The following is a 17,271-nucleotide window of genomic DNA, read 5'->3' as shown; positions in this document are numbered from 1 at the left end:
GGTCCCTTGGGAGAGCAGCCAGTGCTCTTAAACACTGGGCTATCTCTCTACTCCATTGGTTAATATTAAACGTTTGCCAGTGTGGAGAGTTTGGTTGTTCTATGTAAGAGTATATGGCATGAAGACCTCAATGTCATACTCTGGTCAAAACTTTAACCAAGGTATGTGAAAATGGCCTGTCCTCTCTCTTAGGGTCCCAGCCTTATCGTCCACACTTCCTGTCCCCAAGACCCCTACCTGCTTCCTCTCCAGTCTGTCACTCCTTCCCTTCATGCTTCTTCAGCTCAGCCCACGTCAGTTCTGCCTTTGGGCGTCTGCTGTAGCCTCATGAGAGATTTTCCTGTCTTTAGACTAGGCTTCTCTTCCCTACTTCTAAATCTATCTTCCACCATACTCTGTAGAGATTGGCCACTCCCATTTCTTAAAAGCTCATCATTCTCTACAGCAGATGTCCTTAACATATCAGCAGACCCGTAAGAGAAGTAGGGACAAACTGAAATATGGACAAACAGAAGCATGGACATGCTTTCCTGGACACGGGGCCTTCTCCATCACTTCCTTACTTCTCCAGATCATACACATACCCTGCCTTCAGTCAGGTGCGTGCTTCTCTCCCTTAATGTCTGCTTCCGGTAAAGTGACAAAATTTAACGTTTTGCCTGCCATCAAGATTTTCTTTTAAACCCTAATAAAATTGTTTTGGGGTGTTCTTCTGACTGTTCTTAAATTCTGTTACTAAGGTTAGATGATTTAAAAGCAGCAGTAGAGAAACAGGAGATAGAAGGAGAGGTTTGGTCTGACCTTTGGTGGGACCATGTTCATTCACAACAGGGCAGTGTTTTGTCACTCACTGTGTGGATGGCCAAAATGCCTACAGAAGAAGACAAGATGTGGCCCCTTGTATGGGCAGAAATACCTTGGTTCCTCCCTCTAGAACTGCTTTGTCTGGCTGCATGGGAAGTTGGGAAGTATAGTCTTTTAGCAGGAAACTATCAATTAGCAACACTAAGAATCCTAAGAAGAGACCCAAACATGCCTCAAATTTCTGGTAACAATAAGATGGCTTGTAGGATAATCCTCTTGAAACATACAAATGAATTAGAGCGAAAAGATAAAGATTCCTTATGTGTCCAAATACATATTAAAGTTATACTTTACAACCATGCTTCTTAAACTATGGGTCATGCCAGCACATGACGTCCTGTGACTGAATGTAGTAGTTGTGAAAAATTTGACAAAGCTAGGGTGTCTTAGTACTCTATTGCTGTGAAAAGAACCCATGATCACCACAGTTCTTATGAAAGAAAGCATTCAGTTGGTGCTCACTTATAGTTTCAGAGGTTTAGTCCATTATCCCGATGGCAGGGAGCATGGTGGCCTACAGGCAGACATGGTGTTGGTGAATAACTGAGGCTTACATCTGGATCCTCAGGCAGTAGACAGAGAGCCATCATGGCTTGGGCTTCTGAAACCTCAAAGCCCACCCCCAATGACACACTTCCCCAAACAAGCCCTCCTAATCCTTTCAAATGGGGCCATCCCCCAAGTGTTCAAATACATGAATCTATACTGGGTGAGCATGGGCAAGGAGATCCCAGTGAGTCAAGGGTTAAACTCCTCATAGGCAAGAGCAAACTCTGTGCAGACTGTGGAAAAGCATAAGAAGCAGCACTGGGGCCCCTTGGTCACTTTCACAGAGTTCTGGGAAAATTGTCTTGAGGAGTTTAAAGACTATGTCTGCAAAGGAAAGCTGAAGTTTGAAGACACGGCCCAAGATTGACTGAGCTCATTTTGACAGGAGACAAGAAAGGAAAGAAAAATTGACCCCACAGTTCTTGAAAGACTATCATTTGCCTCCTTCCTGCTTTGTTCTGAACATCACCCAAAATGAAGAGTGACTACCCAGGCCTGTCTATTGGAGGTCTGCGTCAAAGTTGGGTGAGACCTGTGAATGATCAGACAAAGATAAACAACAGCATAAGCAGACAGAAGCTGAACTAGAGGGGATGCTTGGAGAGGGCGCTGCTGCATGTAGAGAGGGGGCGCTTGGAGAGGGCGCTGCTGCATGTAGAGAGGGGGCGCTAGGAGAGGGCGCTGCTGCATGTATAAGGGGACCCTTGGAGAGGGCTCTGCTGCATGAATAGAGGGGGCGCTTGGAGAGGGCGCTGCTGCATGTATGCCAAGGGCAAGAGTGAAGCAGGAATGAGAAGGCCGGGGTAGTGAAGTCGAGGAGGAGGAAGCAGAAGATAATGGGAAAGATGAGGATGAAAAATAATGCTGCCGTAAACACTATCATGTGTGTGAGCATGTAGGCCATGAGCTCAGGCAATTGTTTTGCTGAGAATGTGAAACTCAAGTCTAGCTCAACACTAGTTTCAATATAGAAACTGTACAAATTTTTGTATAGCTAATAAGATTCTTTGTAGAGAAAACACTTGTAGAAAAGTGCACATTGAGTCCGACTGTGGGGTCCCATGCTTTTTAATCCCAATTTTTGGGAGGCAGGAGCAGGCAGATCTCCGAGTCCAGTCCAGCCTGGTCAGGACTCCACAGAGAAACCCTGTCTCAAAAACAAACAACAAAAGGCACTTTGTAGCTTTTTGAGGGGCTTTTGACGTTGAATGTTCCTAAGTAAGTAGTGGTTTCTGGGAGGCAGAGGCAGGCGAATCTCTGTGAGTTCGAGGCTAGGCTGGACCGACAGCCTCCAAAATAATACAGAGAAACCCTGTCTCGTAAAAACCAAAAAAAAAAAAAAAAGAAAGAAAAAATTTCTTAAGTATGGTAGCATAGCAAACTTTATAGGAATTTGTATTACCAGTAAATTTTGGGTTTTTAAAAATCAGAATAAAATTATGAATATTAAAAAATAAAGCAACCAACTCCAAAAAAATACCAAAAAGCAAAATATGCTTTCTGTCCTGCAGACTCAAATGCTCATCGGAGAGTTGCTCCTTTGTGTAAAAATAAATAGTTACATTGTCTTACTGGTCTGCAAATTTTCTTTGCTTTTAGTAAATGCTAAAATTATTTGTATACTAAATAATATAAAAATACATTTCTTGGGACTGGCTAGATGACTTAGTGGGTAAAATGTTTGCTGTGCAACCATGAGGAAATGAGTTTGGGTACCCAACAGCTATTATAAAACTCCAGGCATAGTCATGCAAGCCTATAATCCCAGCACTGGGAAGCACAGAGGAAGAGCCCTGAGGTTCCTCTGCCAGCTAGTGTAGCCAACCCATGAGCTCCAGGTTCAATGAGGTAGTGTCTTACTTAGAGTTTCTATTGCCATGATCAAACACATGCTACCTGGGAAGGAAAGGGTTTATTTGACTTACATATCCCTGGGTCACAAGTCCATTAAGGGAAGATGGGACAGAATTCAAGGCAGAGTAGGAACCTGGAGGCAGGAACTGAGGCGGAGGCCATGGAGGAGTGCTGCTTATTGGCTTGCTCCTCGCGGCTTGCTCAGCCTGCTTCCTTATGGCACTCAGGACCACTAGTCCAGGGATAGCACATCCCCAGTGGACTGGGCCTCCCCCATCAATCAAGAAATGTGCCACAGACTAATCTAGTGGAGGCATTTTCTCAACTGAATTTCCTTCTTCCAAAATGATTCTCACTCATGTCAGGTTGATGTAAAACTAGCCAGCACAGATACTATGCTCAAAAATAAGTGAAAAAAAATTAAAAGGAACAAAGCAAAGGAAAGAAAAACAATTAAAAACAAAAGCCCATGAGATGGCTCTTTGGGTAAAAGTTTCTTGTAACCAATCTCAACAAGAGTTTGATGCCCAGGAGCCACATGGTGGAAGTTTTCGTCCTACAACACACACACACACACACACACACACACACACACACACACACACACACACACACGCTGGGCCTAACATGTAACCTCTCCATAGGGGGTGACTCAGCCTGACCTGATATAAGGTTGGCCCCTGTCTAGGTACCTGCCCCCATCCTATATTTCCCATTCCCTACCTCAGCCCTGATGGAATAAATCGAGATCCTGCTTCTACAGACTCTCATTCAGTGTGTGTTTTTCTCTCCAGTAACTAATGGGGGAGGGTCTGAGTCTTCGACACTCACCATCCCACTCAGGCCCCGGGAAGAGACTGGCTGGACTTGCAGAGAGGACCCTGCATACACACACACACACACACACACACACACACACACACACACTCATACTCACACACGCCCTACATTAAATTAATTTCTCTATTATTTGTTTATTGTAGGCCAATGCTTCTTTCCTAGTCGCCAGTTCCAAGTAGCCACCTAGAGCCTTATATTAATTATAAATGCTTGGTCAATAGTGCAGGCTTATTACTAACTAGCACTTACATTTTAAGCTAACCCACATTCCTTATCAGGATCTGCCATGTGGTGGTGGTACCTTTATTAGCATGGCATATTCATCTCCTGCTCCCTCTGTATCTGGCTGGTGACTCCTCTGACTCTACCCTTTCCTCTTCCCAGCATCCTCTGTGTCTGGTTGTCTTGCCTATACCTTCCTGCCTGGCTACCAGCTTGTCAGCTTTTTATTAACCAATGACAGCAATACATATTCACAGTGTACAGAGGGATTATTCCACAGCTGTGTATTAAATGTTTTATTTGTATACATTTTATAAACTGCAAGGTGGCAAATGCCTTTAATTCCAGCACTTGGAAGGCATAGAGGAAGAAAGGTCTCTGAGTTCGAGGACAGCTTGGTCTACATAGTGAGTTCCAGACCAGTTGAGACTACATAGTGAAATAGAGTCTCAGAACAAGAAAAGAAAAAGAAGGGGGGGCCTCACTAGAAACTCTTAGAAAGTCCTGCTAGCTGGAAATGTGGGCACATGTCTGTCATCCAGTATTTGGTAGGTGGAAGGAGAAAAATCAGAAGTTCAAGACCATCCTCTAATACATGGTAAGTTCAAGGTCAGTGTGGGTGGAGACCTTTCCTAAAATAAACAAAAATAAAATAAATAAAACAAAACAAAAACCCCTTCTATGCATGACCATAGGAATCAGGACAGACATTTTTTGTTAGTTACTTTTGTTTTATTCTCAATATTGTTTAATTTAATCAGTCTTTCGAATTTTATTTTCTACCTTCAACTATAACACAGTACCCTGAGTTCTTCTAGCCTTTATTTTTTTATCCTGTGGTAGGGCTGCAAACACAGGCTCATCCAATCCACTTGCAGGCAAGGCAAATGCCATTTCTCAAATGGTCCTACTATGGACATCTACTCCAAACCACTTCCTCACCTGGATTTATCTTCACTGCATGTCATTTCAGGCTTGAACTTTTCATGGTTTCCATTGTAGTGATATATTATTTATGATTTAATAAAGCTTGCCTGAGGGTTCAGGATGCAAAGCCAGCCATACTAGTTAGTCACAGAAGCCAGGTAATGGTGGCACACACCTTTAATCCCAGGACTCAGGAGACAAAGGCAGATGGATCTCTGTGAGTTCAAGGCCAGCCAGGGCTACACGAGATTGAATCAGTCTAACAGAAACAGAGCTCATGCCTTTAATCCCAGGATTCATGAAAGGTATATAAGACAGGAACAGGGTCTCAGAGCTCGCATTTATTCCCCAGCCACACTGATGAGGAAACAGAAATTGAGAGCTTTTTGCCTCTGAGGATTGGTGGAGACAGGTTTGCCATTTCATCTGGGTAGAGGTAAGATCTACTGGCTTGGCTGCTTTCCTTCTCTGATCTTCAGCTTGAAGCTTGAACCCCAATATCAGTCTCTGGGTCTTTTATTTTTAGTGCTATATATAACCTAGGGTTTTGTGCGTGCTAAGAAAATACTCTGCCAACTGAGCTGTATCTTCAGCCATCTTGTTCTGTTTTGTTGAGACAGGGTCTTACTATCTAGCCTCAACTGGCCTGTAACCCACCATGTTCACCATACTGGCTTCAAATTTGTGTGGATGATCCTTGTCCCGTCTCCTGAGTGCTGGGATAATGGGGTCTGTCTAAGTTCCCGCCTTCCTAGAGTTTATATTCTGATGGGGGCCATGAACACCGAAGAAAGAATGGCCATACATCAGTTTTGCAAAGAGCAGTTTGGGGATTAATGGGGAAATGTAGCCGAGTTATTACCCTCTTTATTAACCTTGGAGCTACTTCCACTGTTTTGATCAGAAGCAAATCTTTTTTAAAAAAATATGTATTTATGTGTTTGAATGTTTTGCCTGCATATGTGTATGTGTACCACATGCCCATGGAAGCCAGAGAACTGGAACTGGAGTTACAGATGGTTATGAACCACCATGTGAATGCTGGGAATTGAACTCCGGTCCTCTGCAACACCAATCGGTGCTTGTAGCCACTGAGCCATCTCTTCAGTTCCAGAAGGAGATCTTACCCTAAATCCTGAGCCTATGATGAGGAAACACAGGCAGCAAAAGGCTGGAACTAAGCCAGATTTCACCTGTTCTTGTTTTGTGTTAACCCGGTTGCCAGCATCCAATTATGAAGCTCTGCTTCTGTGTCACGTTCATTGTGAGCAGACTCTTGCGTTCTGCATTTGAAAGTCAGGCACTGAGGCTGAGACAGGCTACAGGAGTTTTACTATGGCTAGCTGGTGTGTGTGTGTGCATGTGTGTGTGTGTGTGTATGTGTGTGCTGACTTGTCATACTGTCTTCCTGAAATAGTCGTGGGTCCAGGTAATGTAGGATCAGAATTCTTTAGTATCTTTTTGTTTTATTTATCTTTGTCTTGTTTTTGAAACAGTTTCTCATTATGTAGCCTAGAACTGGATAGCTTAGAACTCACTTTTGTAGACCAGACTGTTCTTGGACTTCCTGTCATTCTCCTGTCTTTGACTCCCAAGTGTGGGATTACAGGTGTGAACCACTCCACTAAGTATGAGATTACAGGCATTAGACACCAGCTTCTTTTTACCACTTGCAGGACATAGAGGAAGCATGTTTCTGTTTTTACACAACACACAAAACAAACAAATATGATTTTCTAGACCCAAATATCAGTACAGAGTCTCCTGTAGTCCAGGCTAGCCTGGATGACTTTGAATTCCTGATTTTCCTGTTTCCACTTCTCAAGCATTGGGATTACAGGTATGTGCCACTATTTGTGACTCAAAACAGGCTTTTCACCTCTGATTTTTGGATATGCATGCTGCTTCTTGTTCCTGAGAGGGAATATGCATTCTCAGAATAATTACAAAGGTCACAGCCTATTAATGACATCTGCTTTCTTGGAATGGGAAATCCCATGGTTCCATTCTGACTCTAGGGGTTTTACCCTCTATGAGGTGCTTTCCTATAGTTCCTCTAGGGAAAGAAACTAAGTTGGAGGCAAAGGACTGCTTCACCAGGGAAGTGGCATTGAGGTGAGACCTGAAAAAATAGGTGGGATTTTTCCAGAAAAAGGTTGTGTTTAGGCAAACCAAAATATTGGTCAGTCCATGCGAAGGCATGAGGAAGTGACCTGCTTGAGGTGCTGAGTGAGCAGGGAGGGAGGCTGGGTGGGATAGAACCCTGGTGAGATCTACAGCCTTCAGAGAGTAGAGTCAGAAGTCTGGCCTGGTCCAGAAGTGAGGAGGCATGGAGGTGAGCTTTCAGACAATAAGCAGGACCAATTTTTTTTTTTTTTTTTTTTTTTTTTTGGTTTTTCGAGACAGGGTTTCTCTGTATTGTCTTGGAGAAGCAGAACCAATTTTAAGTGCCTGTTTTGTGGGTTTTTTTTTTTTTTTTTTGGTTTTTCGAGACAGGGTTTCTCTGTATTGTCTTGGAGAAGCAGAACCAATTTTAAGTGCCTGTTTTGTGGGTTTTTTTTTTTTTTTTTTTGGTTTTTCGAGACAGGGTTTCTATTGTTTTGGAGGCTGTCGGTCCAGCCCGGCCTCGAACTCACAAATCCGCCTGCCTCTGCCTCCCGAGTGCTGGGATTAAAGGTGTGCGCCACCACTGCCCGGCTTGTGGGTTTTTTTTTTTCTCATAAAATTTCATTATATAATTAACTAACATTGAAAAATTCAAAGCTTGGTTTTTTCACTCAACATTTTTACTATGAGAATTTTCAAAAAGCAAAGGTAAAAGACTGGCTGTGGTCATGGCTGTATAAATCCCTGACTGTCAACACTTCAGAGAAAGATGGAGGAAGAGCAGGGTTCTAGGGCCAGCCTCAGTTACAAAGAAAGCCCGAGGCAGCTAGAGCTCAGGCAAATAAGCCAACAGTAAAAAGAATCACTTAGAGTTTACAATTAGTGTGTAGCTTTATTTTCTTTATCTCATATCCATCTGTTTATCTAATCATCCTTTTATCTATTAGTAGGCTCATCTACTGTTCCCTGCTCTCTGTCTGTCTGTCTGTCTGTCTCTCTCTCTCTCTCTCTCTCTCTCTCTCTCTCTCTCTCTCTCTCTCTCTCTCTCTCTCTCTCTCTGTTTATTGACAGGGTCTTGTTAACTGCCCTAGGTGGCCTTGAACTCACAGAATACCCCCCCACCCCCACTTCTGCTTCCTTGGTGCTAGGATTACAGGTATGGTGTGTATAAACACATCCAGCTTTGTATTTGTTTTCTTTGTTTTGGGGGAACATGGTCTCACTATATATAATTCAGGCTGGCCTATAACACTAGATCTAGATCCTCCTGCCTTCACCTCCTGTGTGCAGGAATTCTAGGCATGTGCCACAACACCCAGGAAGAATATGTGTGGCAATTACTAGTAGTCACTTTTAAACATTTGCTTAAAAGTCAAGGAGCTAGACTAGGGAAAAATGTTGGGGTCCATAAAAATGGCTTCAATTCATCTTGACTTAAGGCCACAGAATTCAAAACTATCCATAATCTTCCAAAGTTAAAGTCAAAAAACCTAAAGGTCTAAGGCATGGCTACTGTTGGATGTTTGGTCTTAGGCATGGATTTCTTGTCTAAATAACAAGAGACTTGGTCTAAGGTGTGATTACTCTTAACCCTCAAGGCCAGATAATGAGATATTAAAGTATGGTTACTAAATATTTGGAGAATCAAGGAAGAAAGTCTGTTTCTTCCTCGTATCATGATAAAGAAGTATTTTGTGATTTTCCCTTTTTTGGTTGGGGTATATAAGAACGTTGAAGAATAAACTTGGGGCATTCAGTATTCACTGGAATACCCTCCTGACTCTATTCTGTGTCTCTATCTTTTCCTTAATATCTTTACCTGTCATTTCTCAATCCACACTCCCTCTCTCAGGTACGAACTGGGTAAGTCAGCTGGATCTGACGGAAGCCCCACAAAGTTGGGTCCCTACAGATGACCCCACCAAAGACAGGTTCCTACAGACTGGAACTGCAACATGGACCACAAACCAACAGATGGCAACCACAGACAAATAAACAAACTAAACTACAAAAAGGGTAAAGAGGAAAGTCAAAGGGCAGAGAGGATAAATAAAGACAAAAAAACAAGCAACAAAACCCAGCAAGATAGTGGATACATCTACTCAGGGTGCAATTAATCAAATATAGATATATTCAGTCTTTGAATTAAGAGTCAGAGGTTAAGCCAGCTGTGGTGATAACTGGTTATAATTCCAGTACTAGGCAGGTTTAGGCAAGAGGATTGCAAGTTCAAGTTAGGTCATAGTAACTCCTAGCTCAACGGATGAACTAACAGTCAAAAGACAAAAAGCTGAGGCTGTTAGCCAGCAATCACAAAAAAGACCCAACTCTGTATACTGCGTGCAAGGAAGGTACCTTAAATACAATGACATAGATACTACGTTAAAGGCTGGGAAAGTCTATCCCATGCAAACACCGAATATAGGAAAGCCAATATTAATCAGAGGTAGTGTCGCACACCTGTAATACTAACACATGGGAGGAAGTGGTAGGATGGTCAGAAAGTAAAGACTAGCCTGGGCTACATGAGACAGTCTCCAGAAAAGTTTTGTTGTTGTTTTTAAAGCTAGTACTTCTACCTACCAAGAAAAACTGACTTAAGAGACAAGGAGTATTTGGAAAATAAAGGTTCTTCTAGAATCTAGATGAATTCCAGGCCAATATAGGCTACAGAGTAAGACTCCTTCAAAAAGCCAGACAAAACATTATTTTGTAATAAGAACTATGTCAATTAATCAATGATACATAACAATCCTACCACACATGGATAGTTCACTGGTAGTGCAGCAGCACTCGGGACAAAGGCCTTAAGGTCACTTTGGCAGCATGGTAGAGCCGGCCCTGGTGGCAGGAGCCCCGGAGAGTGGGAGGGCTGACTAACTCAGCTACCACCCGGACCGAGATTCTTTGAGTTGGCCGATGCCAACACCCACCCCATCTACAAACTGCAGGAGTGTGTGAAGGGGAGGTCCGGCAGAACTAAAGGTGCAGGATCTCCACAACACAGGGTAATAATAGGGTACATGAGAGGAGTCCCCATGAGGAGCCAGTGTTGATAATGCAACCGAAGCCAGGGGCCTTGAACCAGACCAATGACTCCTTGTAACAAACATGTGCGAGCAAAGCTGTTTGGACAAAAGGGTGCACTGTGTGACATACTGTGGCTACCATGGTGAGACTGTTTTTCTAACTTTCTTGTTTTCCTTTTGGGCAGGTTGCAAAGGTGGAGAGAAGATATGAGGATGAGTGGGATTGGGCTGAATGATGTGAAATTCACAAAGAACCAATAAAAGGTTCAAAACAAAACAAAACTCCAAAAAACTTATAGATCTAAATAAATGGATTTGGGGTTAGAAGATTCCATATTATGAAGATATCAGCCCTTCTGATACTGACCAACAAAGATATCAAAATCAAAATCCTGGTAATGTTATTGAAACAGTAACAGATAAGCAAAGGACCCTGAATACTGTATGACCTTGAAAATGGGTAAAGTCAGAAGACTTGACTATCTAACATCATGAATTCTGACAAAGGGCCAAAAAGGGCGTTGCATGCCATTGCTCCTTCTCTCTGAAGGTTGAGGCAGGAGAATTTCAAGGGAGAGCCCAGACAGGACAACCTGTGAGACCTGTTTCAAAGAACCTGCAAACAAGAAAATAAAACAAACCACCAAACAAAAAAGAACTGGGCCAGTGACATGCCTAAGTTGGTAAAAGCACTTGCTTACAAGCCCTACAACCTGAATTCCTGAATGGAAGGAGAGAACCGACTCCCAAGAGTTGTCTTCTGACCTCCAAATGGGCCCTGTTGGCATGTGCAGTGGCCACACACTTTAAAAACAGACGTGCTTTCAAGTGTGCGTAACTGTGTGGGTATGTGCACTCGAGTGCAGGTGCTGGTGGAGGCCAGAAGCATTGACTCCCCTGGAATGGAGTCACAGGCCACTGGGAGCTTTTCACTGGGCATCCTAGGAACCAAACTCTGGTCATCTGCAAGAGCAGTTTGTGCTCTTAACTGTTCAGCAGCCATATATAACTGGTTTTGTTTTGTTTCTTATTCTTTCTAATAAGAATTATACAAAGCTCCTAGTCAACATAATGTTGATAGAAGTAGAACAATGGAACAGAATAGAATCTGGTCTTGTAGGTAGAAAGAGTTAACACCAATAAACTGGATACCTTAAAACAATGAGTAAAGGATATTTCCTTTGTTCCCAGATCAAAGAAACAGTGTCTGAGATAATGGCTAGGCCATGTATCCTGATCTAATCACTGTACGCAGTATGTCACGCTGTACTCTGCAAACACATAAATTACTACGTTACCTATAAATGAAAACTTGCTTGAAAGGAAAAGAGTTCTGAAACATGCCCACATGCATACAGTTAATTGGCTTTTCAACAAAGGTGACAGGAGAAAAATGACAGGACAAACGTCATTGAACGTGTGACTATGTCTGTCATTGGACATTACAGTGTCAGTTCATACCTACAAGTCACAATTGTGAGCCGCTGACATCTACGCTCTGGGAAATAAGTTTCCATACAATGTTTGTATTCCAGTTTCTCAGATCACAGGGGTCGTACTGGCTACATGAAATTTATTAAGATGCCGCAATGAGGCTACTAAAGCATTACTGGGAAAATTTGATAATGCTGTTTAACATTTTAGTTTTAGATGATATAATAAAAACATGAGAAGTTTCCCATTCTGTTTATTTGTTTAGACAGGTCTTAAGTAGCCCAGACTGGCCCTGAATTCCCATGTACCAAGGATTTTCCTTCTTCTACCTCCTGAGTGCTGGGGCTTCAATCATGTACGGCTGTACCTGCTGTGTTGGGATCAAACCCAAGGCCTTCTGGGTGCCAGGAAATACTCTACCAACAGGGTCTGATGCATTCTCAGCAAGTCTTAGATATTAGAAGCAGAAATACAGGTTCTCCCTATGAAAGACTGAGCAAAACTGTAAGTGACTACGTTTCTCATTGTGTGAGACAACACCATCTAACTCCTGGCTACTGCCTGTATAGAAACTGTTTCCTATGGCCTGTTTGTGAAACAACACCATCTAACTCCTGACTGCTGCCTGTATAGAAACTGTTTCCTACTGCCTGCCTATTCCAGAGAAAGATGCGTCTTACTGCCTTTTACTGAAGACTTGGAGCAACAGGAAGGAAAATTACAGTTTTATTTCAGAATATGTAATAAAAAGGTCAGCTCCTCAGGGAAAGAAAAGGAACTTGATGACAATGGATAAGCACAAAGATTGCAATCTCAGAGAATCAGGTGGGAAAAATTTTAGGCATTCCTTCCATTAGAGTTATAGAGCTGGGCGCTGTAGCCTCACACCTTTAATCCCAGAACTCGGGAGGCAGAGACAGGTGAATCTCTGTGAGTTCGAGTCAAGTCTGGTCTACAAAGCTACACAGAGAAACTCTGTCTTGAAAAATCAAAATAAATAAGTAAATAAATAAAAAAGAAAGAAAGGAAAAAAAGTCATCCATCACCATACCTGTTTAAAAAAAATATCTTAATCTCTGCTCTCATTTGAGAATACCATAAATACAGACTTTCAAAGCTCATGTAGTTTAATGAAAAGGTTAGTATGTAAGTCATTTTTATTTTAAATTTATTTACAGACAGGTCTGTAGCTCCAGGCTGGCCTTGAATTTCCTCCACAACAGAGGATGACCTTGAACTTCTGATTCTTTGCTTCCGCCTCAGGAGTGCTGAGATTGTAGCCATGCATCACCTAACCTGGCTTTGTTCAGGGCTAGTACGGAACCCAGGGCTTGTTGCAAGGCGAGCAAGCTCTCTGCTAAGAGTAATGCCCCTAACCACTCGTTCCATTTATGGCCAACAGTACATACTTATGCAGTTGTTAGCTCGGATGGCAAGGGAGGTGCCACCTTCTGGAAAAAAATGCAATATCGCAAATAGCTGAACAGCTTGAAAGAGTTAGTATGCCAATTTAAATGGTTTTGTTTGTTTGGAGAAAAGGTTTAATGTAGCCCAGGATGGTCTCAGATTCCCTTTGTAGCCAAGGATGACCTTGAACACCTGATCCTTCTGCCTGTATCTCCTGATTTATTCAATGCTATAGACAGTCTCAGCACTCGGGAGGCAGAGACAGGCGGATCTCTGTGAGTTCGAGGCCAGGCTGGACCGACAGCCTCCAAAACAATACAGAGAAACCCTGTCTCGTAAAACCAAAAAAAAAAAAAAAAAAGCTATAGACAGACCCTGAGGCTTCATGCCTGCTGAGCAGGCACTCTATCAACTAAGGTACCTCCTCAGCCCTATAATGTACTTTTAAGGTGCCTTTTAAGTACCAGAAGAATAAAATTTGCTGTGTGTCCTCCATGTACCTGGGGCCTGCTCTTATTACTGTGACTAATGGAGGGGAATCAAGAGAAGGCTGTTCTAACTAAAATGGAAATTTGGGATGCAGAGATCTGGGTGGCTAAGAACATGAGCTTCTCTTGCCTAGGACCTGGGTTTGGTTCCCAACACCGCATGGCAGTTTACCAGGGCCCATAACTCTAATCCAGGGGATCTGATGTCTCCTTCAAACGTACCAGGGATACATGTGATCGAAGACATACATGCAGGCCAAAACTCATACCAATCAAAATAAATGTAAATGTACTAAGTTTTGAAAGCTTTTCCTAGGCATGGGAGTGTAGTTCAGCTGGCTTGCCCCTGGGTAGCATAAGCTGGTATTGTGGTCCCAGCCTATAACTCCAGAACTTTAGAAGTAGAGGCAGAAAGCTCAGTAGTTAAGGTCATCTTCAGATACATGGAAAGCTTAAGGCTAGCCTGTGCTACAAAAGACCATGTCTCAATTTAAAAAAAAATCCTGATCATTGTCCAGGGTCTAGCCAAATAAGCGTAGTTATCACCCCTCATTACCTAGCAGCAGACGCAGACCATTACAGAAAAAAATACAACCCATCAGAATGCAGAGTGGAGCACGGTCCCAACTGGTACATCTACAATACAACTCCTCCTGCTCAGGGATCACTGTGGAAGAGGGGAAAGTATTGTAAGAGCCAGAGCAAGGGGAAGTTTGCTGTGAGACGGTGTAACTGAGTAATGTCAGAAGCTACACTCACAAAGTGTCACCAGGGTGACTGCCTGACATCGAGCAGAACAAGCACAACCACAGAAATGCTAATGTGCATGAGGGGGCGGAGCCCAGGAGATGCTCACACAGAGGCCCAGGCAGCTAAGGAACACCTAGAGTGGGAAACGTCAGATGGTCAGCCCCAAAACCATGCCTGCAAGTGACACTATTCAGACTGAGTGGTTGTATTCCTGTATTCAAGTGTGTGTGTGTGTGTGTGTGTGTGTGTGTGTGTGTTCACATGCGTGTGTATAACAACAGTTAAAGAAAAAGAGGCCCCAAATCTGAAAGAGAGCATTGGGTTGCTGCATGAGGGGGTGTGGAACCAGAAAGGGAAGGGGAAAATGACATAATTATAGTCTCAAAAAATAAAATTATTAAAAAATCTCTTCCTACTGTTTATTGTGCCTTGAGAGTTTATTTTTTGTTTTGCTTTTAATTTTTTGCTATTTAAATTTAAAAAATTGAAAACTCCTATTTTACATACCAATCTCAGTTCCCTCTCCCTGTCATCCTCCCTTCACCCCCCCCACCATTGTTTTTAATTTTTAAAAGGGGTGTGTGTGTGTGTGTATGTATGTACATAAGGGGTGGGGTGCCTATCACAGTGCTTGTATACAGGTCAAAGGACAATTTGGGGGAGTAGATAATCTCCTTCCATTATGTGTCTGTAGGGATTAATCTCACGTTGTCAGGCTTAGTGACAAGAGCCTTTACAATGGGCCCATCTTGGCAGCCCTGTTTTGTTTTCTGAGACCAGATCTTGTTAGGCAGCCCTGGCTGGCCTGTAGCTCACATTGCTCCTCCTGCTTCATCATCACAGGTTAGCCATCACCATGCCCAGAAGCATTTTAAGGACCAGGCTGCTCCATGCTTACAAGCCCCAGAACCAGGTTGTGAGTGGATCTGGCTTGATACTCCCAAAGGAGTATCAAGGAGTTCCTATTTCCAAAAAGGCATGGGTGGGGTAAGTATAGAGGCATTTTCCTTTTCATCATTTCAATAATTCAGGAGTGTCCCCCCTCTGAGACAAGTACACAGAGATGTGTTCTCTCCTTTATATGGTGTCTCTCTGCCCGGTCTCTGGAGTTTATTTCCCAGTCTATGCAGCCTGCAACACCTTCCACTATAGAAGGACCTGGAAGGCTCCAATTACAGAAGTGATCAGGTTACAATCTCTTCAGTTGCATAACTGGAATATGCATTCGAACACACTGCCATAGGTTCCTTTCTTAACCTCGGCACTGCACCTGACTAACCCCCTCTTAGCAATGTCTGCTTCTGCAATTGGATCACCCCAACCATTTTGTATTAACTCTTAGCTTGCTGTCTGTAGTGAACATACCAAGGATGAAGCTAACTGCATTCCTTTGATACCTCACCAAATAGATGCTCACTCCTCCATTTTGATTGGCTTTAGGCGAATACTAGAGCTGAACTCCAAATATAGACCCAGTGTCCCCCAACAAATGGTGTAAAATGATGGCGTTGTAACAGGAACACCGAGGAAAGGGTTAGTGTCATTGCAACACGACAGCTGTAAGCTCTCGCCACTACGTCATATCCCCTCAGCGAGCTCAGAATGACCCAGTCCTGGCCTTCACCAAGTCCTTGGTGCCTCCCTGTAACTTCCTTCACATTCACGGTCCACAGGCAGAAAAACTGACTGTGCAACACAGAACAGCATAAGAGCAAACTAAGCAGGAAGCACCTTCCAGGGTGCTGGCTGCTCTTGCTAAGACTGTGTGAAGTGATGCTTTTCTAACTGGATCCACATAGAATCACCTGCAGAAGTTAGCAAGGAACAAGATGAAGTCTGTCCGGGTATCAGGAATGTCAAACACCATGCATTCATTCTCACAGACAGTCAAGACTGTACCCCAAACAAAAACTTCCTCACATGAACCCACAGCAGAACAACTACAATGACATATTTTGAAATCTATGTCTTACCTCATCCCAAAATGATATGATGTGGTTAAAAAAAATTACTTGTTGCAGCAAGAATTCCACCGAGGGCAGAGTTATTGTCTGTCAAGCTGGCCACAGCCCATCAGGGGCTGAGGAAGTCAGTGTAGAAGCAAATTCAGGTACCTTTTATTGTTCTGGTTTCGGTTTGTCAGACAACAGGGCAGATTTTAGGGGGAAATAATACTTAGAAAACAGCTGATTGGTTGGGGTACTGTTCCTAGGTAGCTGATTGGACCAAGAACTGTTTCCAGGCAGTTGATTGGTTCAGTGACTGTTTCCAGGCTGTCTAGCCAGTAGATTGCTTGGTCTCCAAGGGTTACTCAATCCACAGTGTGCTAACAGGTCTCTAAAGCTTGTGTTTTGGAATTATAATTTCCCCCATTACAAAAGCCTATTCAAGAAAATGCTAGTACTCTGAGAATGCCTCATAGGAACACTGTCTTTTTCTTTTCTTTCTTTCTTTTTTTTTTAAATGCACCTTCCCTCAGGAATGTGAATTGTCTCCTAAGCAGAAGCCTCCTAATGAGTTTTTCACAACTCAAGAAGAGGCGGGAGCAATTCCAAAGAAAACTGGGGGCTTGGAACAGGCAACCCTAAGGCACGGAGTGCAGGTCAACTGTTTTCTAGCTTTCTACTTCTGAAGTCCACAAAGCCATTCTTACTCTAGTATTGGAAGGAAACACGGTATGCAAACGAAGATTGGATGCAGTGGTATAAAACTGTAATCCCAGCATGTAGGAAGCAGAGACAGGAAGATAAGGTCAACGCCAGTCTCTGGCATGGAGCCAACTTTAACCTGGGCTGCATGAA

At 43.1% G+C, this 17,271-nt stretch overlaps 1 protein-coding gene across 1 annotated transcript in view; it reads right to left on the bottom strand.

Annotated features, from left to right (window-relative positions):
- Nucleotides 1–16,590, bottom strand: part of Pnrc1 (proline rich nuclear receptor coactivator 1) — a 53,163-nt gene extending 36,573 nt beyond the window's left edge. Inside the window, exon 1 of the mRNA XM_040740426.1 lies at nucleotides 16,444–16,590. Within this exon, the coding sequence (XP_040596360.1) occupies nucleotides 16,444–16,448 (5 nt within the window). The 5' untranslated portion in view covers nucleotides 16,449–16,590. The remainder of the gene's footprint in view (nucleotides 1–16,443) is intronic.
- Between the last annotated feature and the right edge of the window lie 681 nt (nucleotides 16,591–17,271).

The sequence above is a fragment of the Mesocricetus auratus genome, unplaced genomic scaffold (genome assembly GCF_017639785.1).
Source record: "Mesocricetus auratus isolate SY011 unplaced genomic scaffold, BCM_Maur_2.0 Super-Scaffold_6730, whole genome shotgun sequence".
NCBI lineage: Eukaryota > Metazoa > Chordata > Mammalia > Rodentia > Cricetidae > Mesocricetus > Mesocricetus auratus.
The sequence above is the reverse complement of the archived record's forward strand: the minus strand, read 5'-3'. Positions and strand labels throughout refer to the sequence as shown.